The sequence below is a fragment of the Nerophis ophidion genome, linkage group LG23 (assembly GCF_033978795.1).
Source record: "Nerophis ophidion isolate RoL-2023_Sa linkage group LG23, RoL_Noph_v1.0, whole genome shotgun sequence".
NCBI classification, from domain to species: Eukaryota; Metazoa; Chordata; class Actinopteri; order Syngnathiformes; family Syngnathidae; genus Nerophis; species Nerophis ophidion.
Window position 1 is genome coordinate 33728342 of NC_084633.1, and position 26907 is coordinate 33755248.

General features: G+C 37.0%; 1 protein-coding gene across 1 annotated transcript in view; it reads right to left on the reverse strand.

Moving 5' to 3' along the window:
* Positions 1-26327, reverse strand: part of LOC133541125 (heme-binding protein 1-like) — a 51289-nt gene extending 24962 nt beyond the window's left edge. The window contains exon 1 of the mRNA XM_061884233.1: positions 25862-26327. Coding sequence (XP_061740217.1) covers positions 25862-25939 — 78 coding nt within the window. The 5' untranslated portion in view covers positions 25940-26327. The remainder of the gene's footprint in view (positions 1-25861) is intronic.
* Positions 26328-26907: the final 580 nt, after the last annotated feature.

Below are 26907 nucleotides of genomic sequence, written 5' to 3' on the forward strand. Positions count from 1 at the left end.
AGACTACCTTTTTAGATATGTCAGATCCAGACAAGAGACTACCTTTGTCAAATCTAGACAAGAGACTACATTCTTAGATATGTCAGATCAAGACACAAGACTACCTAGACAAGCGGGTATATTTTTAGATTGCTCAGATCAGGACAAACTTTTAGATCTAACGAATGAGACATAAGTTCATTCTATGAGAATGAACCGATGAAGCATGCTCGGATGAGAGGCGAATAGTCTTAGGACCAACTGAACGGTCTGATATTTTTTTGCATAAAATCACTGTTTTCGCTAGGAACACTAAATGGGGGCTAACCGACATGGGTTCAGGATCCGTGAGTGTGTTTTGTGTGTGAAATAACACAAACGTGGGCGTGTGAAACGATGAAAAAAAGAGGCTGAGATGAAAACATACTTTGCGCTGATGTGATTTCATGTCTCCTGCTGCTGCCCCGGGTTCAGTCAGGCTACACAATTATAACGGGCCAGAGATACACAATCTTACGTAACGCAGACAAACACAACTCGCGACCCCCCAGTGCCGCCGTTCTAACAGTCTTTCAGTTAAACTAAGCGGCGTTAACTACTCCGCTACGTCGCCGTGACCTTAATAGGTTTTGAGGGACGGAAATTGTAAGGCGTTACGTGTTTACATCGTGACTCACTCTGCTTCTATAAGGTTGTGAGCATCGTATTCAAAGTCATATTTACCTTTTACTTGTGAGTACCTCGCTCCCATGTTGACCTACTTTGGCTAAGATTCATTGGTCCAGTGCATTTTGACACTAAAGTACAAAAATCATCATCATCAATCAATCAATCAATCAATGTTTACTTATATAGCCCTAAATCACTAGTGTCTCAAAGGGCTGCACAAACCACCACGACATCCTCGGTAGGCCCACATAAGGGCAAGGAAAACTCACACCCAGTGGGACATCGGTGACAATGATGACTATGAGAACCTTGGAGAGGAGGAAAGCAATGGATGTCGAGCGGGTCTAACATGATACTGTGAAAGTTCAATCCACAATGGATCCAACACAGTCGCGAGAGTCCAGTCCAAAGCGGGTCCAACTCAGCAGCGAGAGTCCCGTTCACAGCGGAGCCAGCAGGAAACCATCCCAAGCGGAGGCGGATCAGCAGCGCAGAGATGTCCCCAGCCGATACACAGGCAAGCAGTACATGGCCACCGGATCGGACCGGACCCCCTCCACAGGGGAGAGTGGGACATAGAAGAAAAAGAAAAGAAACAGCAGATCAACTGGTCTAAAAAGGGAGTCTATTTAAAGGCTACAGTATACAAATGAGTTTTAAGGTGAGACTTAAATGCTTCTACTGAGGTGGCATCTCGAACTGTTACCGGGAGGGCATTCCAGAGTACTGGAGCCCGAACGGAAAACGCTCTATAGCCCGCAGACTTTTTTTGGGCTTTGGGAATCACTAACAAGCCGGAGTCCTTTGAACGCAGATTTCTTGCCGGGACATATGGTACAATACAATCGGCAAGATCAACAGGAACTCATTTATTCATCTGAAGACATTTGATTACATGTGCCTTGTTCAGCTTTTAGAATGTGTGCGTACTGCCAGGTCCCTCCCGCGTATACCGTGTCGGTTTTATTTAAGAGTGTACAGTGTCAGAGTCCGATACGTGTCAAAGGCTTCAGGTGACAATCTCTGATTTCAGCACCCGCTTTGAGTCCGCTTTAGAGATTTGACAATCCCGCCGCCTCCGGCTTTGACTTTTCAACACTCTTTGATAAAACGCTAGAGACCTTGGAAAACATCTGTGCTTCACACTGCTGACAGAAGGCAGTCATCACACTGATACTGTAATTGTTAGGGGGATATTTTCCACCCTGAAGCAGAGCGGAATGAGCGGGGAGTCTCACCGCCGGTTCACTTTGTTCTGTTCAGGGATAAAATACAATGAGTAAAATACATGGTTTCCTAATTGGTTTCGATGGTGAGAAGAGGTGGTTAGTTAACATTTAGTTAACTTTCGGTTTTGTTTGACAATACCCAAACAAGGGAGGGGCGGGGGATCGCAGCTTACTGCAAGGTTTGTTCTCCCGGGAAGCAATCGAACTATTCCGGACAAGACTTGCAGGTAGGTAGTGGTTTGTGTTGTGGTTTGTGCAGCCCTTTGAGACACTAGTGATTTAGGGCTATATAAGTAAACATTGATTGATTGATTGATTGAATTATCATTTTAATTAACATGTAAGGTACAACTACAAAACCAGTGGTCATCTGAATATAAATCACAAATGAAAGAATGGAAATTAAGGTGTGAAGGTAACTTAAGAATAGGTCAAAGGCCATATCGTGTCTAATCATCCCTAATTAACATTTCAATTCATTTGAAAGATGCACGTTTAAACCAACGCGGATATTGTTGAGAATGGTGTTATGATTCAGATTGTTGTGTAAAGACAACTGAAAAATGTCAGCCAGGTTATACAGCACACGGTGAAAGCATGTACACCATGTGATTTATTGTCCACCTTGCCTCACAAACAATGGTCCATGTACTGCAGTCATCTGGCACATCAGCGCTTGGACTAGAAAGTTGACCTCTTCACACATGCTCTCACTCCAGTAATCCAACTATTCTTTGCAACAAACCACATCAACTATTCCCGTTGGTTGTCCAAATTCCAGTTGGATCTGGTAAACATCGACAATACACACCCTGGCCTTCGAAATCTTCTACGGAATGGCGCGTTCACCATCCAGAGAACAGGAAAGTCTTTCAGCAGATGTCCAGTCGATCTAACGTTGGAGCAGACGGTGAACGCAGACGCAGCTTCTAGACGCACAGGTCTGTCATCTGCCACCAACAACTACGATGGATGATAACCAAATCTACTCGTGCTGCCGTCATAGCCGCCTTCCAGGAACTGGCAGGAATGTCGAACCGTGAAGATACAACTGCGGAGTTGCACGCATCACGAATCAGAAGGGATGCCTCCGACTTGCTGAAGGTCATTGAGCCGATAAAGGGATGCTGCGATCCCTTTTTAAAGTCATTTGAAGTATCCCCAAGTTTGTTTAATATCAGAACGGGGAAAGTGACCAGTGAACCTATTAAAGGGGAACATTATCACCAGACCTATGTAAGCGTCAATGTGTACCTTGATGGTGCAGAAAAAAGACCATCTATTTTTTTTAACCGATTTCCGAACTCTAAATGGGTGAATTTTGGCGAATTAAACGCATTTCTGTTTATCGGGCTGGAGGCGATGACGTCAGAATGTGACGTCGCCGAGGTAACACACCCACCATTTTCATTTTCAACACATTACAAACACCGGGTCTCAGCTCTGTTATTTTCCGTTTTTTTGACTATTTTTTGGAACCTTGGAGACATCATGCCTCGACGGTGTGTTGTCGGAGGGTGTAACAACACTAACAGGGAGGGATTCAAGTTGCACCACTGGCCCCAAGATGCGAAAGTGTCTGCCGCCAGACCCCCATTAAATGTGCCGGAGTGTCTCCACATTTGACCGGCGATGCTAAGGCAGACATGGCACAGAGATGTATGGATAACCTGAAAATGCATTTGCAACGATAGTCAACAAAATCACAAAGGTGAGTTTTGTTGATTTTGACTGCCAGCTAATCGATGCTAACATGCTACGCTAATCGATGCTAACATGCTATTTACCGGCGGTGCTAAAGCAGACATGGCACAGAGATGTATGGATAACCTGCAGATGCATTTGCAACGATAGTCAACAAAATCACAAAGGTGAGTTTTGTTGATGTTGACTGCCAGCTAATCGATGCTAACATGCTACGCTAATCGATGCTAACATGCTATTTACCGGCGGTGCTAAAGCAGACATGGAACAGAGATGTATGGATAACCTGAAAATGCATTTGCAACGATAGTCAACAAAATCACAAAGGTGAGTTTTGTTGATTTTGACTGCCAGCTAATCGATGCTAACATGCTACGCTAATCGATGCTAACATGCTATTTACCGGCGGTGCTAATGCAGACATGGAACAGAGATGTATGGATCACCTGTAGATGCATTTGCAACTATATTGCGTTTCCTTCCACCCACTTTTAATGCGAAAAAAACACGGATTTAAGTTGCTCCAGTGTCAAAAGATGCGAAAGTCGTGATCGTTTGGTTCGCACATTTTACCGGCGATGCTAACGCAGCTGAATAGCTATGGCTATGAATAGCGTCAATAGCTATTCGCTCAATAGCTTCAGTTTCTTCTTCAATATTTTCATACTCCAACCATCTGTTTCAATACATGCGTGATCTGTTGAATCGCTTAAGTCGCTGAAATCAGAGTTTGAATCCGAGCTAATGTCGCTATGTCTTGCTGTGGTATTCCCATTGTTTGTTTACATTGGCAGCGCTGTGTGACGTCACAGGGAAATGGCCAGAGTCTTCGCAGAGAGTCGAAAATAAGGCACTTTAAAGCTTTATTTAGGGATATTCCGAGACCGGTAAACATTTTGAAAAAAACTTCAAAAAATACAACAAGCTACTGGGAACTGATTTTTATTGTTTTTAACCCTTTTGAAATTGTGATAATGTTCCCCTTTAAGGAATGTCTGCTTGGATAGAGGCAAAAGGGGAAAGAGCGCCATGAAGAGTTCACCAAGGCATGCTTCGAAGACCCAATCAACTTCGAACGGTCGATTAAGAAGGAGAGACTGCTGACGTTCAAGGAGAATTTCAAGTCCAGTGAACAGAGCAAAGACAAACAAATAGCTTCTCTGGTGTGTTCACGTGATCTGTTGGGGCGACTGCTTGTTCTCGCTTGTAAGAAAGATATGGACTTAAAGCATGTCCTTCCCACTCCCCTAACGACGGTTCTTCTCTCAATGTGCAGCAACGGTGGGTTGGTGGCGAAAACGGACAAGAGCGCTCTTCTCCATCCCCTGGAAGATAAAGTCGAACAGTCCGCTCCAACCACAGTGAAGGAGACCGTCATCGATGGCAACTTCTTCCTGAGGACCCTCTTGCCTCATCTACCAGGAACATATGGTGGCTTAGCAGCAGAGGTGGGTAGAGTAGCCAGAAATTGTACTCAAGTAAGAGTACTGTTACTTTAGAGATGTATTACTCAAGTAAACGTAAGGAGTAGTCATCCAAATATTTACTTGAGTAAAAGTAAAAAGTATGTTGTGAAAAAGCTACTCAAGTACTGAGTAACTGATGAGTAACCTGATTACGGCAACAAATAATGCACAAAAAGATTAAAATAGCAATGAGCAAATTCATAGCCAGGAATATCTCTTAAGCAACTAAAACAATAACATATATTAAATAATAATACATTAAAATAAAAAAATTAAGGCAAATTGAGCCACAATAACTTAACAGCACCATAGCCTCAGTGGGCATTTATTGATTGATTGATTGATTGATTGATTGAAACTTGTATTAGTAGATTTCACAGTACAGTACATATTCCCTACAATTGACGACTAAATGGTAACACCCCAATAAGTTTTTCAACGTTAATCAATTACTTAATAAATGAACAAGTCGAGGTGATTTGATTGATTGATTGATTGATACTTTTATTAGTAGATTGTACAGTACAGTACATATTCCATACAATTGACCACTAAATGGTAACACCCGAATAAGTTTTTCAACTTGTTTAAGTCGGGGTCCACGATAATCAATTCATGGTACTTCATGATCTACCTCGTATATACATACACACACATATCATATATATATATATATATATATATATATATATAAATACAGTATATAATTTATAGTTTTTTATTTTGCCGTTTTTGTTGAAATGTTAAAGGTGTTTTAATGAATATACATGCATGTTTAACATATAGATTCCTATCTTTCATGAAGACAAGAATATAAGTTGGTGTATTACCTGATTCTGATGACTTGCATTGATTGGAATCAGACAGTATAGTGCTGATAACGTCCACATTTTCAAATGGAGGAGAAAAAAAGTTCCTCTTTTCTGTCTAATACCACATGAAAGTCGTTGGTTTTTGGCATCTTATTTGTCCAGCTTCCATTTTCGTTTTTATACACTTTACAAGAAATACATTGGCGGCAAACTCCGTAGCTTGCTCGCTTGTTAGCGCTGGCTTTCGGAGACTCTTATTTTGTTAGCGCAGGCGCGATGGAGCGGCGCTTTTATTGTGAAGACAGGAACTGTGCGATCAGTCTTTAGGCTTGTGACGGGAAGTACCGTTGAAATAAAAAGTGTCTTTTTTCCTTTACACTTTTGATTGCTTGATTGCAACTTTTATTAGTAGATTGCACAGTACAGTACATATTCTGTACAATTGACCACTAAATGGTAACACCCCAATAAGTTTTTCAACTTGTTTAGGTCGGATTCGACGTGTGACGGTCACCTGACCGCCTGGTTTTGTTTGATTGGTCCAAATACCAGTGACTGCATTTGATTGGTGAAACGCAGGCCTGCGTAGTTCCTACTTTGAATGCGTGTCTGACAAAATCAAAACAAACAAAGCGTGCATTAACAGATCGATAAAAAAAAAGTAGCGAGTAACGAGCTGATTGTGGATAAATGGAGCGGAGTAAAAGTAGCGTTTCTTCTCCATAAATATACTCAAGTAAAAGTAAAAGTACTCTTAGAAGTACAATTTATCCCAAAAGTTACTCAAGTAGATGTAACGGAGTAAATGTAGCAGCTGGTATTCTTGAGCAAGTCACTGCTATGTCAGGAAACAGAGTCGACGTAGCTTTTGACGCGTACCCTATTCCGTCAATAAAGGAGAGTGAACGGGCTAGAAGAGGTCTTGGCGAGAAGGAGAAGCCGGAGTATGTTATATCTGGTGCCGAGCATTCAAGGAGGAACTACCAAAGTTCCATGTTGTACCATGATAATTAAAATGTTAATTAGGGATGATTAGACACAATATGACCTTTGACCTATTCTTAAGTTACCTTCCCACCGTAATTTCCATTCTTACGTTTGTGATTCATATTCAGATGACCACAGCCTACAAATCCCCACTGGTTTCGTAGTTGTACCTTACATGTTTATTACAATGATAATTAGTCCAGTGGTTAATTAGGTGCATTTTTTTTTATAGATTTTTCCCACATTTGACTTAGTTATAAGTAACAATCTGAGATTTGTTGGCATCCGAGTGGTACTTCTTTACGCCGCCTTTGACACGATGGCGAGGCATAATGGATGCGTGTTGCTACCCCAGGGATGCAAGAGGACCAGGACAGGCAGGAGTTGCAGGTAAGATTAGATTTAATACAAAAACAAAAATAATACTGGTACAAAATGCAAAGAAAAGGCGTGCCGAATGCACGGAGAGCTATGCTAATAATTAGCAACGAGAGCAGAGTACAGGAATAGAGGTGCAGAGCGCACGCAAAGCTAAGGCGAGACTTAGCAATAGTGATTACAAAAATAAGAACCAACGTGCGTGTTGCAAGTAGCAAACAAAACAGCCAGGAGGAACTAAGGTAGCAGGTGGTCTTAAATACAACACAAATAATTCAAAACAGGTGTGCGTAATGAGTCCGTGCAGGAGGCATACTTAGGTTGCCATGGTGACAATACAAAACAAGGAAGTGCGCTAACAAACGGGATCGGTAGAGTCCAAAACATGATCAAAACATAGTAGGACAATACAAAAAAGACAAACATGCTAGAGATGTGTGATCCGGAAGCCGGATCACAACATTACCCCCCCCTTAAGGGGCAGATCCCAGATGCCCCCAAAAAACTGCAATAAAGAGAACCCCCTCCCAAAACCAGAAAGTTCACAAACGAAGGGAGGGCGGAAGGAGTCCACGGTGGAGGGTCGCCAGATCGCATGTCCCCGAATCCACCGAGGACACATCATGTGGCGGCGGCGGGTGGAACGCTGCTGCCGAAAAAGTTTTGGCGGGCGACCTCGAAAAGGCCACATTAGTGGCCGCCTCGCAGGATGAGGTGCCCGGCGAGGCGGACGACCCGGGCACGGCCACATCCGTGGCCGACATGGAGGAGGGAGTATCTGGCGAGGAGGATGACCTCGCAGAGGCCACGCCCGTGGTCGACGTGGTGGACGACGCCTCAGCACCGAAATCCCAGCAGGCTTGGAAGCAGCAGACGAGGGTGCGGGGACTGCAGCCAAAGCAGGCCCGAGTGCAGCTGGCGAGGATGATGCGGGTGCTGCAGCCGCAGGAGTCGTCGGAGGCGGCCTGGGAGCCGCAGGAGTCGTCGGAGGCGGCCTGGGAGCCGCAGGAGTCGTCGGAGGCGGCCTGGGAGCCGCAGGAGTCGTCGGAGGCGGCCTGGGAGCCGCAGGAGTCGTCGGAGGCGGCCTGGGAGCCGCAGGAGTCGTCGGTGGTGCTGGTGTGGGCTCCAGCCCCGTCGTCGGCGCTGGTGTGGGCTCCAGCCCCGTCGTCGGCGCTGGTGTGGGCTCCAGCCCCGTCGTCGGCGCTGGTGTGGGCTCCAGCCCCGGAGTTTGTGCTGGTGTGAGAACCAGACTGGGAGTTTGTGCTGGTGTGAGAACCAGACTGGGAGTTTGTGCTGGTGTGAGAACCAGACTGGGAGCTGGTGTGAGAACCAGACTGGGAGCTGGTGTGAGAACCAGACTGGGAGCTGGTGTGAGAACCAGACTGGGAGCTGGTGTGAGAACCAGACTGGGAGCTGGTGTGAGAACCAGACTGGGAGCTGGTGTGAGAACCAGACTGGGAGCTGGTGTCGGCTTCAGCCGAGGAGCAGGTGTCGGCTTCAGCCGAGGAGCAGGTGTCGGCTTCAGCCGAGGAGCAGGAGTCGGCTTCAGCCGAGGAGCAGGAGTCGGCTTCAGCCGAGGAGCAGGAGTCGGCGTCAGCCGAGGAGCAGGAGTCGGCGTCAGCCGAGGAGCAGGAGTCGGCGTCAGCCGAGGAGCAGGTGTCGGCGTCAGCCGAGGAGCAGGTGTCGGCGTCAGCCGAGGAGCACTAAGAGACTGGCAGAGAGGAGGACTAGGACTACTATGAGGATTTAGACTAACACTAGGACTTGGGCAAGGACTTGTGTGAGGACCAGTACTTACAATCAAACTAGTGCTTTTATAAGGACTTGGGCAAGGACCAGGGTTACTGTGAGGACTAAGACCACGAGGGGAATTAGGACAAGGACTACGATCAAGACTACACGAAGGTACGTAACTGGGACCGGGACTTGGACTACCATTAAGAGAATGACTTGAGCAAGGACTTGGGCTAGGACTCGGACTACGACTCAGTCTACGAGTTGATCTACAATGTTGGCCAGAAGTCGGACCAGGACTGGGACTAGGCTTGAACACCGGTGGTGGAGGGCGCACTGGAGGTAGTGGACTAGCGAGTCGAAAAGTCGGTGGAGGAGGTCTAGGTGGCCTTAGTGGCTTGACCGGGGGAAACACAGGTGGAGGAGGTCTACTAGGAGGAGCTAAGCGGAATATCGGTGGAGGTGGCCTCATAGGAGGCTGCGGTTTGACAGTTAGCATCTGAGCTACTTCCCCACCAAAGCTATAGGCCTTAGCCCCTCCCTCCAGACGGGGATCCCAGACCCGTTCCCTATGGTCAGGGACTGACCTTAAGGGAGGGTGGTGTGAGGTTTGGAGGTGGGCAGACTCCTCCCCTTTAAGTTGACCAACATGTCCTTTTGAAAAAGGAGAAAAAAACCCAGACTTGGGCGGGGAACGGGGCTTAAGAGGTGGAGGAAGAAAAGTAGGTAGCTCATGTTGCCTTAGTTTGCATCTAGAAATAACATCTGTATAGAACTTAGTTGTGTCTATAGAGTCCAAAAAATCATAGTCAATATTTGAAACAGGTTGAGAATAAGACTCAACAATATAAAAATCCTCAGAAAAAATATCATCGACAGGGGGTGGTATTGAGTCACCAGGGGGCGTTGACGAAATGACGTCACCGTGATGGACCGGTGGGCCGGAGGTATGCCCTGGCCTTACAGCCCAGTCGGAAGAGTGGTTGGAATATGGAGAAAAAACAAAACTTCCAAACCTCAGGGAAGAGTACTGGGCTGTTGTCTGCGCGCTGCTGTCCGGGGAAAAAGTCTTCGCGGCTTGGCGAAGGGAAGACTTTTGGTGGTCCACTGCGAGGCGGCGTTGTGCTGGCTGTTTTCTGACACGATGGCGAGGCATAATGGATGCGTGTTGCTACCCCAGGGATGCAAGAGGACCAGGACAGGCAGGAGTTGCAGGTAAGATTAGATTTAATACAAAAACAAAAATAATACTGGTACAAAATGCAAAGAAAAGGCGTGCCGAATGCACGGAGAGCTATGCTAATAATTAGCAACGAGAGCAGAGTACAGGAATAGAGGTGCAGAGCGCACGCAAAGCTAAGGCGAGACTTAGCAATAGTGATTACAAAAATAAGAACCAACGTGCGTGTTGCAAGTAGCAAACAAAACAGCCAGGAGGAACTAAGGTAGCAGGTGGTCTTAAATACAACACAAATAATTCAAAACAGGTGTGCGTAATGAGTCCGTGCAGGAGGCATACTTAGGTTGCCATGGTGACAATACAAAACAAGGAAGTGCGCTAACAAACGGGATCGGTAGAGTCCAAAACATGATCAAAACATAGTAGGACAATACAAAAAAGACAAACATGCTAGAGATGTGTGATCCGGAAGCCGGATCACAACAGCCTTTATTTTAAGACCAAATTCAACATGGTGTATGATTAACCTCAAGAGATATGGCAATTTTAATTAGTGTCTGACTTAATTAGTTACCTTTGACCTGTTCTTATGTGACCTTTCCACCACAATTGTCATTCTTACTCTATTGATTCTGAACCAGGCAAGCACCCTCTACATTTCTGATTTGGTTCCATACGTGTACCTTTCATGTTAATTAAAACCTTAATTAACGTCGTTCTTAAGTGATCATTCCACCAGAAATTCCATTCTTACGTTGGAGATTTGGATTAAGTGGGGTGCCCATAAACATTTGGCACAGAAATGAAACTTGTACCTTTTTCCATCCAAATGCCATGTCCATTCAAAAGTCCATAGAGATAATTGCTCTTTTAGCATCATTTTGAGTGCTGTCATCATGACAGATTTATGGTTATATTTCAAAAAATTCCAAACTATTAAAGTTAATAATGTAGCCAAAAGTTTTCCCCAAATATATAGTGTTTAAAAAAGGTGGTTTTCTTCAAGTTTTTGCCTATTTATTGCGTTTTGTTGACTTTTTCAATCCAGATAATTGTTCATTTAACATCATTTTGAGTGCTGTCATCATGACATATTTATGGTCATATTTCTAAGAATTCCAAACTAATAAAGTTTAGATTGTTGCCAAAAGTTTTCCCCAAATATATAGTGTTTAAAAAAGGTGGTTTTCTTCAAGTTTTTGCCAATTTATTGCGTTTTGTTGACTTTTTCAATCCAAATGCCATGTCCATTCAAAAGTCCATAGAGATAATTGCTCTTTTAGCATCATTTTGAGTGCTGTCATCATGACAGATTTATGGTTATATTTCTAAAAATTACAAACTATTAAAGTTAATAATGTAGCCAAAGATTTTCCCCAAATATAAAGTGTTTAAAAAAAGTGGTTTTCTTCAAGTTTTTCCCATTTTTTTTTTGTTTTTTTTACTTTTTCGATCCAGGTAATTTTTCATTTAGCATCATTTTGAGTGCTGTCATCATGACAAATTTATGGTTGTATTTCAAAAAATTCCAAACTATTGAGGTTTATAATGTAGCCAAAAGTCAACCCCAAATATATAGTGTTTAAAAAAAGGTGGTTTTCTTTAAGTTTTTGCCAAATAATTGCGTTTTGTTGACTTTTTCGATCCAGATAATTGTTCATTTAGCATCATTTTAAGTGCTGTCATCATGACATATTTATGGTTATATTTCAAAAAATTCCAAATTATTAAAGTTGATAATATAGCCAAAAGTTTTCCCATAATATGTAGTGTTTAAAAAAAGGTTGTTTTCTTCAAGTTTTTGCCAATTTATTGCGTTTTGTTGACTTTTTCCATCTAAATGCCATGTCCATTCAAAAGTCCATAGAGATAATTGCTCTTTTAGCATCATTTTGAGTGCTGTCATCATGACAGATTTATGGTTATATTTCTAAAAATTCCAAACTATTAAAGTTAATAATGTAGCAAAAGGTTTTCCCCAAATATAAAGTGTTTAAAAAAAGTGGTTTTCTTCAAGTTTTTCCCATTTTTTTTTGTTTTTTTTTACTTTTTCGATCCAGGTAATTTTTCATTTAGCATCATTTTGAGTGCTGTCATCATGACAAATTTATGGTTATATTTCAAAAAATTCCAAACTATTGAGGTTTATAATGTAGCCAAAAGTTAACCCCAAATATATAGTGTTTAAAAAAAGGTGGTTTTCTTTAAGTTTTTGCCAAATAATTGCGTTTTGTTGACTTTTTCGATCCAGATAATTGTTCATTTAGCATCATTTTAAGTGCTGTCATCATGACATATTTATGGTTATATTTCAAAAAATTCCAAACTATTAAAGTTTATAATATAGCCAAAAGTTTTCCCATAATATATAGTGTTTAAAAAAAGGTTGTTTTCTTCAAGTTTTTGCCAATTTATTGCGTTTTGTTGACTTTTTCCATCTAAATGCCATGTCCATTCAAAATTCCAAAGAGATAATTGCTTTTTTAGCATCATTTTGAGTGCTGTCATCATGACAGATTTATGGTTATATTTCTAAAAATTCCAAACTATTAAAGTTAATAATGTAGCCAAAGGTTTTCCCCAAATATAAAGTGTTTAAAAAAAGTGGTTTTCTTCAAGTTTTTCCCATTTTTTTTTGTTTTTTTTACTTTTTCGATCCAGGTAATTTTTCATTTAGCATCATTTTGAGTGCTGTCATCATGACAGATTTATGGTTATATTTCAAAAAATTCCAAACTATTGAGGTTTATAATGTAGCCAAAAGTTAACCCCAAATATATAGTGTTTAAAAAAAGGTGGTTTTCTTTAAGTTTTTGCCAAATAATTGCGTTTTGTTGACTTTTTCGATCCAGATAATTGTTCATTTAGCATCATTTTAAGTGCTGTCATCATGACATATTTATGGTTATATTTCAAAAAATTCCAAATTATTAAAGTTGATAATATAGCCAAAAGTTTTCCCATAATATGTAGTGTTTAAAAAAAGGTTGTTTTCTTCAAGTTTTTGCCAATTTATTGCGTTTTGTTGACTTTTTCCATCTAAATGCCATGTCCATTCAAAAGTCCATAGAGATAATTGCTCTTTTAGCATCATTTTGAGTGCTGTCATCATGACAGATTTATGGTTATATTTCTAAAAATTCCAAACTATTAAAGTTAATAATGTAGCAAAAGGTTTTCCCCAAATATAAAGTGTTTAAAAAAAGTGGTTTTCTTCAAGTTTTTCCCATTTTTTTTTGTTTTTTTTTACTTTTTCGATCCAGGTAATTTTTCATTTAGCATCATTTTGAGTGCTGTCATCATGACAAATTTATGGTTATATTTCAAAAAATTCCAAACTATTGAGGTTTATAATGTAGCCAAAAGTTAACCCCAAATATATAGTGTTTAAAAAAAGGTGGTTTTCTTTAAGTTTTTGCCAAATAATTGCGTTTTGTTGACTTTTTCGATCCAGATAATTGTTCATTTAGCATCATTTTAAGTGCTGTCATCATGACATATTTATGGTTATATTTCAAAAAATTCCAAACTATTAAAGTTTATAATATAGCCAAAAGTTTTCCCATAATATATAGTGTTTAAAAAAAGGTTGTTTTCTTCAAGTTTTTGCCAATTTATTGCGTTTTGTTGACTTTTTCCATCTAAATGCCATGTCCATTCAAAATTCCAAAGAGATAATTGCTTTTTTAGCATCATTTTGAGTGCTGTCATCATGACAGATTTATGGTTATATTTCTAAAAATTCCAAACTATTAAAGTTAATAATGTAGCCAAAGGTTTTCCCCAAATATAAAGTGTTTAAAAAAAGTGGTTTTCTTCAAGTTTTTCCCATTTTTTTTTGTTTTTTTTACTTTTTCGATCCAGGTAATTTTTCATTTAGCATCATTTTGAGTGCTGTCATCATGACAGATTTATGGTTATATTTCAAAAAATTCCAAACTATTGAGGTTTATAATGTAGCCAAAAGTTAACCCCAAATATATAGTGTTTAAAAAAAGGTGGTTTTCTTTAAGTTTTTGCCAAATAATTGCGTTTTGTTGACTTTTTCGATCCAGATAATTGTTCATTTAGCATCATTCTAAGTGCTGTCATCATGACATATTTATGGTTATATTTCAAAAAATTCCAAACTATTAAAGTTTATAATATAGCCAAAAGTTTTCCCATAATATATAGTGTTTAAAAAAAGGTTGTTTTCTTCAAGTTTTTGCCAATTTATTGCGTTTTGTTGACTTTTTCCATCTAAATGCCATGTCCATTCAAAATTCCAAAGAGATAATTGCTTTTTTAGCATCATTTTGAGTGCTGTCATCATGACAGATTTATGGTTATATTTCTAAAATTTCCAAACTATTAAAGTTTATAATGTAGCCAAAAGTTTTCCCCAAATATATAGTGTTTAAAAAAAGGTGGTTTTCTTCAAGTTTTTGCCTATTTATTGCGTTTTGTTGACTTTTTCAATCCAGATAATTGTTCATTTAGCATCATTTTGAGTGCTGTCATCATGAAATTCCATTCTTACGTTGGAGATTTGGATTAAGTGGGGTGCCCATAAATATTTGGCACAGAAATGAAACTTTTCATGTTAATTAAATCGAAAACATTTTTTTTTTTTTGGTGGCACCCCCTATCACATCCACCACTTCCGGAACGTAAGAATGGCTGTTTTGTGTAAAGTCTGAGTGGTACTAACCCTCACTAACCTCCAACCTTTTGTTCCTTCCATGCTAATTAAACTTCACCCAGCTCCCAAACTATACCTATTCAGTTCCTCCAGGATTGCGCTGGCTGTTTCTGGGATTGTTACGGTCCAAAATGCCAGGATTTGCATCAGGTTTTTCCAGACAGTTGCGGCAAAAATTGCAATGTTTAGTGCTTTTATGACTTCGTTATCAATGTTTTCAGGGTTCCTTGCAAACTCAACCCTAAAAAGTAAAGTTTTTCCAACAAAAACTGGTAAAAAAAAATAAAAAATACAATGTTAATGTTTTACAGTTTTTTTTACCACACAGACTTAAAAGTAGACACCAGGTGGCTCATAGTCACTGTGCAGTTTTAATTAGTTATAACTAATAATAATAAAGTCCCTTCAGGAGTTGGCCGGATTTTCGCGGTTTTCGCGGCCCAAGTTCTCTGAATTTGCCGCAGCATATTTTTCAGAAAGTTGCGGCAAAAATCGTGACTTGCTAACAATAGTCTTCAATACAGGTAAATAATATTTTAAAATCGTTTAGTGCTTTTATGACTTCGTTATCAATGTTTTCAGTGTTCCTTGCAAACTCAAAGTTTTTCCAACAAAAACTGGTAAAAAAATAAATAAATACAATGTTAATGTTTTACAGTTTTTTTTACCACACAGACTTAAAAGTAGACACCAGGTGGCTCATAGTCACTGTGCAGTTTTAATTAGTTATAACTAATAATAAAGTCCCTTCAGGAGTTGGCCGGATTTTCGCGGTTTTCGCGGCCTAAGTTCTCTGAATTTGCCGCAGCATATTTTTCAGAAAGTTGCGGCAAAAATCGTGACTTGCTAACAGTAGTCTTCAATACAGGTAAATAATATTTTAAAATCGTTTAGTGCTTTTATGACTTCGTTATCAATGTTTTCAGTGTTCCTTGCAAACTCAAAGTTTTTCCAACAAAAACTGGTAAAAAAATAAATAAATGCAATGTTAATGTTTTACAGTTTTTTTACCACACAGACTTAAAAGTAGACACCAGGTGGCTCATAGTCACTGTGCAGTTTTAATTAGTTCTAACTAATAATAATAAAGTCCCTTCAGGAGTTAGCCGGGTTTTCGCGGCCTAAGTTCTCTGAATTTGCCGCAGCATATTTTTCAGAAAGTTGCGGCAAAAATCGTGACTTGCTAACAATAGTCTTCAATACAGGTAAATAATATTTTAAAATCGTTTAGTGCTTTTATGACTTCGTTATCAATGTTTTCAGTGTTCCTTGCAAATTCAAAGTTTTTCCAACAAAAACTGGTTAAAAAAAAAAAAAAATACAATGTTAATGTTTTACAGTTTTTTTTACCACACAGACTTAAAAGTAGACACCAGGTGGCTCATAGTCACTGTGCAGTTTTAATTAGTTATAACTAATAATAATAAAGTCCCTTCAGGAGTTGGCCGGATTTTCGTGGTTTTCGCGGCCTAAGTTCTCTGAATTTGCCGCAGCATATTTTTCAGAAAGTTGCGGCAAAAATCGTGACTTGCTAACAATAGTCTTCAATACAGGTAAAAAATATTTTAAAATCGTTTAGTGCTTTTATGACTTCGTTATCAATGTTTTCAGTGTTCCTTGCAAACTCAAAGTTTTTCCAACAAACACTGGTAAAAAAATAAATAAATACAATGTTAATGTTTTACAGTTTTTTTACCACACAGACTTAAAAGTAGACACCAGGTGGCTCATAGTCACTGTGGAGTTTTAATTAGTTCTAACTAATAATAATAAAGTCCCTTCAGGAGTTAGCCGGATTTTCGCGGTTTTCGCGGCCTAAGTTCTCTGAATTTGCCGCAGCATATTTTTCAGAAAGTTGCGGCAAAAATTGTGATTTGCTAACAATAGTCTTCAATACAAGTAAAAAATATTTTAAAATCGTCATTTATCAATTTCAAAATTTATTTTTTAAATTTTTTTCTGCATGTAAAACTATAATTATTAGTAGTATACAAAATATATTGTGTGTTGGGTGTGTAGAATGGACTACGTACACTTGAATTATTAATTTTGGGAAAAAAAATGCTTGTTTTTGTACGAGTCGGTCTTTGTCAGACCTTTTGGAACGAAAACCAAGGTTCAAATTGAAAACAATTGTTCACGGGTAAAAAGGCTTTTATGACTGTCAGTGCTACAAGTGACACAGTAAAAACAAATCAGTGGATTTTACCCTAAAAAACTGGCAGCAGAGTCAACATAATAACAGTAGTAGTGTTTTTTTCCATTTACAGTAAAGCACTGTAAAAACAACGACTGTAGATTTTACAGTAAAAAAGTGGCAGTTTTGTCGCAATATTCTAAAACTAAAAGTGATACCATTTTTTAAAATGTATAGTAATGCACTTTAAAACACTGACTGGAAATGTTATGGTGAAAAAAGGTCAATCGCCAGAATTTTACGATACCATTTTTTTCTCCAATATTTTTACAGTGAAACATAGTCAAAACAACAACCCTATATTTTACAGTAAAACACTGGCAGTTCAGTCACCAAAATATTACCATAAAAATAACAATGTTTAGGGTTAATAACAGGGTTTTCCTCGTTTACAGCAGTTTGTTGCAGAATTTTACCGTAAAAATAAGAGTAGAACTGTTTTACCATTTACAGTAATTTGGTGTAAAAACTACCATAGTTTTTACAGTAAAAATGGTAGGTCAGTCACCAGAATTTTACCCTTAAAATAACAGTAGAACGGTTTTACCATTTACAGTAATTTGGTGTAAAAACAACCATAGATTTTACAGTAAAAATGTTAGGTCAGTCACCAGAATTTTACTGTTAAAACAACAGTAGAACTGTTTTTCCATTTACAGTAATTTGGTGTAAAAACGACCATAGTTTTTACAGTAAAAATGCTGGGTCAGTCACCAGAATTTTACCCTTGAAGTAACAGTAGAACGGTTTTACCATTTACAGTAATTTGGTGTAAAAAGGACCATAGTTACGGTAAAAATGGTAGGTCAGTCACCAGAATTTTACCGTTAAAACAACAGTAGAACTGTTTTTCCATTTACAGTAATTTGGTGAAAAACGACTATAGTTTTTACAGTAAAAATGCTAGGTCAGTCACCAGAATTTTACCCTTAAAATGACAGTAGAACGGTTTTACCATTTACAGTAATTTGGTGTAAGAAGGACCATAGTTACGGTAAAAATGGTAGGTCAGTCACCAGAATTTTACCGTTAAAACAACAGTAGAACTGTTTTTCCATTTACAGTAATTTGGTGAAAAACGACTATAGTTTTTAGAGTAAAAATGCTTGGCCAGTCACCAGAATTTTACCCTTAAAATGACAGTAGAACGGTTTTACCATTTACAGTAATTTGGTGTAAAAAGGACCATAGTTACGGTAAAAATGGTAGGTCAGTCATAAGAATTTTACCGTTAAGACAACAGCAGAACTGTTTTTCCATTTACAGTAATTTGGTGTAAAAACGATTATAGTTTTTACAGTAAAAATGCTAGGTCAGTCACCAGAATTTTACCCTTAAAATAACAGTAGAACAGTTTTACCATTTACAGTAATTTGGTGTAAAAAGGACCATAGTTACGGTAAAAATGGTGGGTCAGTCACCAGAATTTTGCCGTTAAAACAACAGTAGAACGGTTTTTCCATTTACAGTAATTTGGTGTAAAAACAATTATAGTTTTTACAGTAAAAATGCTAGGTCAGTCACCAGAATTTTACCCTTAAAATAACAGTAGAACAGTTTTACCATTTACAGTAATTTGGTGTAAAAAGGACCATAGTTACGGTAAAAATGGTAGGTCAGTCATAAGAATTTTACCGTTAAAACAACAGTAGAACAGTTTTTCCATTTACAGTAATTTGGTGTAAAAACGATTATAGTTTTTACAGTAAAAATGCTAGGTCAGTCACCAGAATTTTACCCTTAAAATAACAGTAGAACAGTTTTACCATTTACAGTAATTTGGTGTAAAAAGGACCATAGTTAAGGTAAAAATGGTGGGTCAGTCACCAGAATTTTACCGTTAAAACAACAGTAGAACTGTTTTTCCATTTACAGTAATTTGGTGTAAAAACGACCAGTTTTTACAGTAAAAATGCTAGGTCAGTCCCCAGAATTTTACCCTTAAAATAACAGTAGAACGGTTTTACCATTTACAGTAGTTTGGTGTAGAAAGGACCATAGTTACGGTAAAAATGGTAGGTCAGTCACCAGAATTTTACCGTTAAAACAGCAGTAGAACTGTTTTTCCATTTACAGTAATTTGGTGTAAAAACGACCATTGTTTTTACAGTAAAAATGCTAGTTCAGTCACCAGAATTTTACCCTTAAAATAATAGTAGAATGTTTTTACCATTTACAGTAATTTGGTGTAAAAACAACCATAGATTTTACGGTAAAAATGGTAGGTCAGTCACCAGAATTATACCCTTGAAATAATAGTAGAATGTTTTTACCATTTACAGTAATTTGGGGTAAAAAGGACCATAGTTACGGTAAAAATGGTAAGTCAGTCACCAGAATTTTACCGTTAAAACAACAGTAGAACTGTTTTTCCATTTACAATATTTTGGTGTAAAAACGACTATAGTTTTTACAGTAAAAATGCTAGGTCAGTCACCAGAATTTTACCCTTAACATAACAGTAGAACGGTTTTACAATTTACAGTAATTTGGTGTAAAAACGACCATTGTTTTTACAGTAAAAATGCTAGTTCAGTCACCAGAATTTTACCCTTAAAATAATAGTAGAATGTTTTTACCATTTACAGTAATTTGGTGTAAAAACAACCAAAGATTTTACGGTAAAAATGGTAGGTCAGTCACCAGAATTTTACCCTTAAAATAATAGTAGAATGTTTTTACCATTTACAGTAATTTGGTGTAAAAACGACCATAGTTTTTACAGTAAAAATGCTAGTTCAGTCACCAGAATTATACCCTTAAAATAATAGTAGAATGTTTTTACCATTTACAGTAATTTGGTGTAAAAACAACCATAGATTTTACGGTAAAAATGGTAGGTCAGTCACCAGAATTTTTCCGTGGAAATACCAGTATAATTGTTTTTTAAATTACAGTAATTTGGTGTAAACATGGCCATAGATTTTACAGTAAAACTGGTATGTCAGTCGGCAGAATTTTACCTTAAAAATACCAGTGGTATTATTTTTCCATTTACAGTGAAGTGCATTAAACAAGACCGTTTTACTTTTTTTATTATTTAAATGCCAGTTTTTATCGTAAAATCTGGGGTTGTTTTTACAGTGCATTACTGTAAGTTGAAAAACGGTACAACTGTTATTTTAATGATAAAATTCAGGCGGCAGAGGTAAAATATAAGATCGTTTTTTTTACAGTATTGACAGAATTTTACTGTAAAAATTAGAGTAACTGTTTTTCACCTTACAGTACTGCACTGTAAAAAACAACAACTATATTTTACGGTAAAAAAAATCGCAATTGAACGATGTAAAAATTAAAAGGGTCTTGTTTTTCCAATTACAGTAACGCACTGTACTGTAAATAGAAAAACAGTTCTACTGTTATTTTTACGGTAAAATTATGGCGACTGACCTACCATTTTTATTGTAAAATCTATGGTCGTTTTTACACCAAATTACTGTAAATGGACAGTTATACTGTTATTTTTATTGTAAATCTATGGTCGTTTTTACACCATATTACTGTAAATGGAAAAACAGTTCTACTGATATTTTTATGGTAAAATATGGTCGTTTTTACACCTATTTTACTGTAAATAGAAAAACAGTTCTGCTGTTATTTTGACGGTAAAATTCTGGCGACCGACCAACTATTTTTACCGTACAATTTTTGGTCGTTTTTACACCAAATTACTGTAAATAGAAAAACAGTTCTACTGTTATTTTGACGCTAAAACTATACGGTCGTTTTTTACACCCATATTATTGTATGTAGAAAGACAGTTTTACTGTTATTTTTATGGTAAAATTGTGGCTACTGACCTACCATTTTTACTGTAAAATCTATGGTCGTTTTTACACCAAATTACTGTAAATACAAAAACAGTTATACTGTTATTTTTTATGGTAAATCTAGGGTCGTTTTTACACCAAATTACTGTTAATGGAAAAACAGTTCTACTGTTAATTTTACTGTAAATCTATGGTCGATTTTACACCTATTTTACTGTAAATAGAAAAACAGTTCTACTGTTATTTTGACGGTAAAATTCTGGCGACTGACCAACCATTTTTACAGTAATATCTTTGGTCCTTTTTACACAAAATTACTGTAAATGGAAAAACAATTCCACTGTTATTTTTACGGTAAAACTATATGGTCGTTTTTTTACACCTATTTTATTGTACGTAGAAAGACAGTTTTACTGTTATTTTTACGGTAAAATTCTGGCGACTGACCTACCATATTTACTGTAAAATCTATAGTCGTTTTTACACCAAATTACTGTAAATGGAAAAGCGGTTGTACTGTTATTTTTACGGTAAATAAAAGGTCGTTTTAACACTAATTTTACTGTAAATGGAAAAACAGTTCTACTGTTATTTTGACGCTAAAATTCTGGCGACTGACCGACTTTTCTTAACGTAAAATCTATGGTCGTTTTTACACCAAATTACTGTAAATGGTAAAACCGTTCTACTGTTATTTTAAGGGTAAAATTCTGGTGACTGACCTACCATTTTTACCGTAAAATCTATGGTCTTTTTTACACCAAATTACTGTAAATGGTAAAACAGTTCTACTGTTATTTTTACGGTAAATATATGGTCGTTTTAACACTTATTTTACTGTAAATGGAAAAACAGTTCTACTGTTATTTTGACGCTAAAATTCTGGCGCCTGACCGACTTTTCTTAACGTAAAATCTATGGTCGTTTTTACACCAAATTACTGTAAATGGTAAAACCGTTCTACTGTTATTTTAAGGGTAAAATTCTGGTGACTGACCTACCATTTTTGCCGTAAAATCTATGGTCTTTTTTACACCAAATTACTGTAAACCGACCAAAATTTTACGGTGAAAAATGGACAGCTCAGTTATCGGAAATTTACCGTAAAAATAACAATGTTACCGTTTTCTTTGTCATTTACCGGTTCCGTGAGTAAAGAACTGGTAAGTCAGTCGCCAGAAATTAACCGTAAAAATAACAGTAAAACACAATAAATTCTACAGTAAAATTCTAGTGAGTACAGTGTTTGAGTCTGGAGTCATGCCAGAATTTTACCCTTAAAATAACAGTAGAACAGTTTTACCATTTACAGTAATTTGGTGTAAAAAGGACCATAGTTACGGTAAAAATGGTAGGTCAGTCATAAGAATTTTACCGTTAAAACAACAGTAGAACAGTTTTTCCATTTACAGTAATTTGGTGTAAAAACGATTATAGTTTTTACAGTAAAAATGCTAGGTCAGTCACCAGAATTTTACCCTTAAAATAACAGTAGAACAGTTTTACCATTTACAGTAATTTGGTGTAAAAAGGACCATAGTTAAGGTAAAAATGGTGGGTCAGTCACCAGAATTTTACCGTTAAAACAACAGTAGAACTGTTTTTCCATTTACAGTAATTTGGTGTAAAAACGACCAGTTTTTACAGTAAAAATGCTAGGTCAGTCCCCAGAATTTTACCCTTAAAATAACAGTAGAACGGTTTTACCATTTACAGTAGTTTGGTGTAGAAAGGACCATAGTTACGGTAAAAATGGTAGGTCAGTCACCAGAATTTTACCGTTAAAACAGCAGTAGAACTGTTTTTCCATTTACAGTAATTTGGTGTAAAAACGACCATTGTTTTTACAGTAAAAATGCTAGTTCAGTCACCAGAATTTTACCCTTAAAATAATAGTAGAATGTTTTTACCATTTACAGTAATTTGGTGTAAAAACAACCATAGATTTTACGGTAAAAATGGTAGGTCAGTCACCAGAATTTTACCCTTAAAATAATAGTAGAATGTTTTTACCATTTACAGTAATTTGGGGTAAAAAGGACCATAGTTACGGTAAAAATGGTAAGTCAGTCACCAGAATTTTACCGTTAAAACAACAGTAGAACTGTTTTTCCATTTACAATATTTTGGTGTAAAAACGACTATAGTTTTTACAGTAAAAATGCTAGGTCAGTCACCAGAATTTTACCCTTAACATAACAGTAGAACGGTTTTACAATTTACAGTAATTTGGTGTAAAAACGACCATTGTTTTTACAGTAAAAATGCTAGTTCAGTCACCAGAATTTTACCCTTAAAATAATAGTAGAATGTTTTTACCATTTACAGTAATTTGGTGTAAAAACAACCAAAGATTTTACGGTAAAAATGGTAGGTCAGTCACCAGAATTTTACCCTTAAAATAATAGTAGAATGTTTTTACCATTTACAGTAATTTGGTGTAAAAACGACCATAGTTTTTACAGTAAAAATGCTAGTTCAGTCACCAGAATTTTACCCTTAAAATAATAGTAGAATGTTTTTACCATTTACAGTAATTTGGTGTAAAAACAACCATAGATTTTACGGTAAAAATGGTAGGTCAGTCACCAGAATTTTTCCGTGGAAATACCAGTATAATTGTTTTTTAAATTACAGTAATTTGGTGTAAACATGGCCATAGATTTTACAGTAAAACTGGTATGTCAGTCGGCAGAATTTTACCTTAAAAATACCAGTGGTATTATTTTTCCATTTACAGTGAAGTGCATTAAACAAGACCGTTTTACTTTTTTTATTATTTAAATGCCAGTTTTTATCGTAAAATCTGGGGTTGTTTTTACAGTGCATTACTGTAAGTTGAAAAACGGTACAACTGTTATTTTAATGATAAAATTCAGGCGGCAGAGGTAAAATATAAGATCGTTTTTTTTACAGTATTGACAGAATTTTACTGTAAAAATTAGAGTAACTGTTTTTCACCTTACAGTACTGCACTGTAAAAAACAACAACTATATTTTACGGTAAAAAAAATCGCAATTGAACGATGTAAAAATTAAAAGGGTCTTGTTTTTCCAATTACAGTAACGCACTGTACTGTAAATAGAAAAACAGTTCTACTGTTATTTTTACGGTAAAATTATGGCGACTGACCTACCATTTTTATTGTAAAATCTATGGTCGTTTTTACACCAAATTACTGTAAATGGACAGTTATACTGTTATTTTTATTGTAAATCTATGGTCGTTTTTACACCATATTACTGTAAATGGAAAAACAGTTCTACTGATATTTTTATGGTAAAATATGGTCGTTTTTACACCTATTTTACTGTAAATAGAAAAACAGTTCTGCTGTTATTTTGACGGTAAAATTCTGGCGACCGACCAACTATTTTTACCGTACAATTTTTGGTCGTTTTTACACCAAATTACTGTAAATAGAAAAACAGTTCTACTGTTATTTTGACGCTAAAACTATACGGTCGTTTTTTACACCCATATTATTGTATGTAGAAAGACAGTTTTACTGTTATTTTTATGGTAAAATTGTGGCTACTGACCTACCATTTTTACTGTAAAATCTATGGTCGTTTTTACACCAAATTACTGTAAATACAAAAACAGTTATACTGTTATTTTTTATGGTAAATCTAGGGTCGTTTTTACACCAAATTACTGTTAATGAAAAAACAGTTATACTGTTAATTTTATTGTAAATCTGTGGTCATTTTTATACCATATTACTGTAAATGGAAAAACAGTTCTACTTTTATTTTGACGGTAAAATTCTGGCGACTAACCAACTATTTTTACCGTAAAATCTTTGGTCGTTTTTACACCAAATTACTGTAAATAGAAAAACAGTTCTACTGTTATTTTTACAGTAAAACTACATGGTCGTTTTTTACACCTATTTTATTGTATGTAGAAAGACAGTTTTACTGTTATTTTTACGATAAAAGTCTGGCGACTGACCTACCATTTTTACTGTAAAATCTATGGTCGTTTTTACACCAAATTACTGTAAATGGAAAAACAGTTATACTGTTATTTTTTTTTGTAAATCTGTGGTCTTTTTTAAACCATATTACTTTAAATGGAAAAACAGTTCTACTGTTAATTTTACTGTAAATCTATGGTCGATTTTACACCTATTTTACTGTAAATAGAAAAACAGTTCTACTGTTATTTTGACGGTAAAATTCTGGCGACTGACCAACCATTTTTACAGTAATATCTTTGGTCCTTTTTACACAAAATTACTGTAAATGGAAAAACAGTTCCACTGTTATTTTTACGGTAAAACTATATGGTCGTTTTTTTACACCTATTTTATTGTACGTAGAAAGACAGTTTTACTGTTATTTTTACGGTAAAATTCTGGCGACTGACCTACCATATTTACTGTAAAATCTATAGTCGTTTTTACACCAAATTACTGTAAATGGAAAAGCGGTTCTACTGTTATTTTTACGGTAAATAAAAGGTCGTTTTAACACTAATTTTACTGTAAATGGAAAAACAGTTCTACTGTTATTTTGACGCTAAAATTCTGGCGACTGACCGACTTTTCTTAACGTAAAATCTATGGTCGTTTTTACACCAAATTACTGTAAATGGTAAAACCGTTCTACTGTTATTTTAAGGGTAAAATTCTGGTGACTGACCTACCATTTTTACCGTAAAATCTATGGTCTTTTTTACACCAAATTACTGTAAACCGACCAAAATTTTACGGTGAAAAATGGACAGCTCAGTTATCGGAAATTTACCGTAAAAATAACAATGTTACCGTTTTCTTTGTCATTTACCGGTTCCGTGAGTAAAGAACTGGTAAGTCAGTCGCCAGAAATTAACCGTAAAAATAACAGTAAAACACAGTAAATTTTACAGTAAAATTCTAGTGAGTACAGTGTTTGAGTCTGGAGTCATGCCCCCCCCCCTCCCCCCATGCATATTTGCAGAGGTGCATTGTGGGTCAAGGGAGCACTGTTTCGCTCCCAACAAGAAACACAGTAAGGAGTGACGTCACTGCGCCTCAGCCTCTATCGGTTGATGACGTCAGTGTTAACAGGTCATGACGTACCTTGGTCTCGGTGCTCAGCAACTTGTACTCCGTCTCCTCGGTGTTCCCGAACAGAGAGTTCTTGATCATGCCGAACATGTCGCTCCTTTTTTTCCTCGCCTTTTACTCCTTTGATTCTGATCTTGTCGTCCGCTCGCTTGTGTGCAGCCCGCTGGTCCTCAGCGACACATTGTGATGTTTGTAGGGCGGCCGCAAGTTGGAGATGCCTGCTCTCCTCCTCTTTCAGCAGCGATGACGGACGCCATGTGTCCCCGCCTCCTTTCTCCTCCCTCCTTCCTCATCGGCTCGATAAGAGCGCGTCGTGGTATTTTCAAATGTTGAATATTCATCAGTGTGAAGGCAAACATGACATCGCTACATAAGAGCTAGAGGCCGATACTGCTCATTTTGGCATCGATCTGACACCGAGTGAATAGACGGAGCAGTATTGCTGACGTCGATACTGATACCGATTTGTATTTGGAAAATGTCAAGATCATTGAGTGATTTTTGCCTTTATTTTGTAGTTCGTGATTATAATCGGTACATGTTGAAAGGCAAATAAATAAATATTTGGATCGATAAATGTTTTGTTATCAATCATCTTGGGAGTTAGACTTGAATCAATATATACATCTGCGTTTCTCAAAATGTCTTTTTTTTCTTCCCAAGTACAGCGCAAAGACCAACATTAAAATACAATTTTAATTTCTATATTACTGAAAAGAAAACTGGTTTTGTTTACTACTATTCTACCCAAACATTTAATAAAAATACCCCCTACATTAAAAAGGACAACTTTTTTGGGGGGGTCGATTTAAAAAAAAAATATATATATATATACATATATATATACACTTAAATGTGTATATAATGTGTGTGTGTGTATATATATACATATATATATATATTGTATTTATATGTGTATATGTGTGTGTAAATACATATATATGCATGTATATTTGTACACACATGTATTCAATATATATATATATATATATATTTATACAGACACACACACACGTGTGTATACACACACACACACACACATATGTATACAAACACAC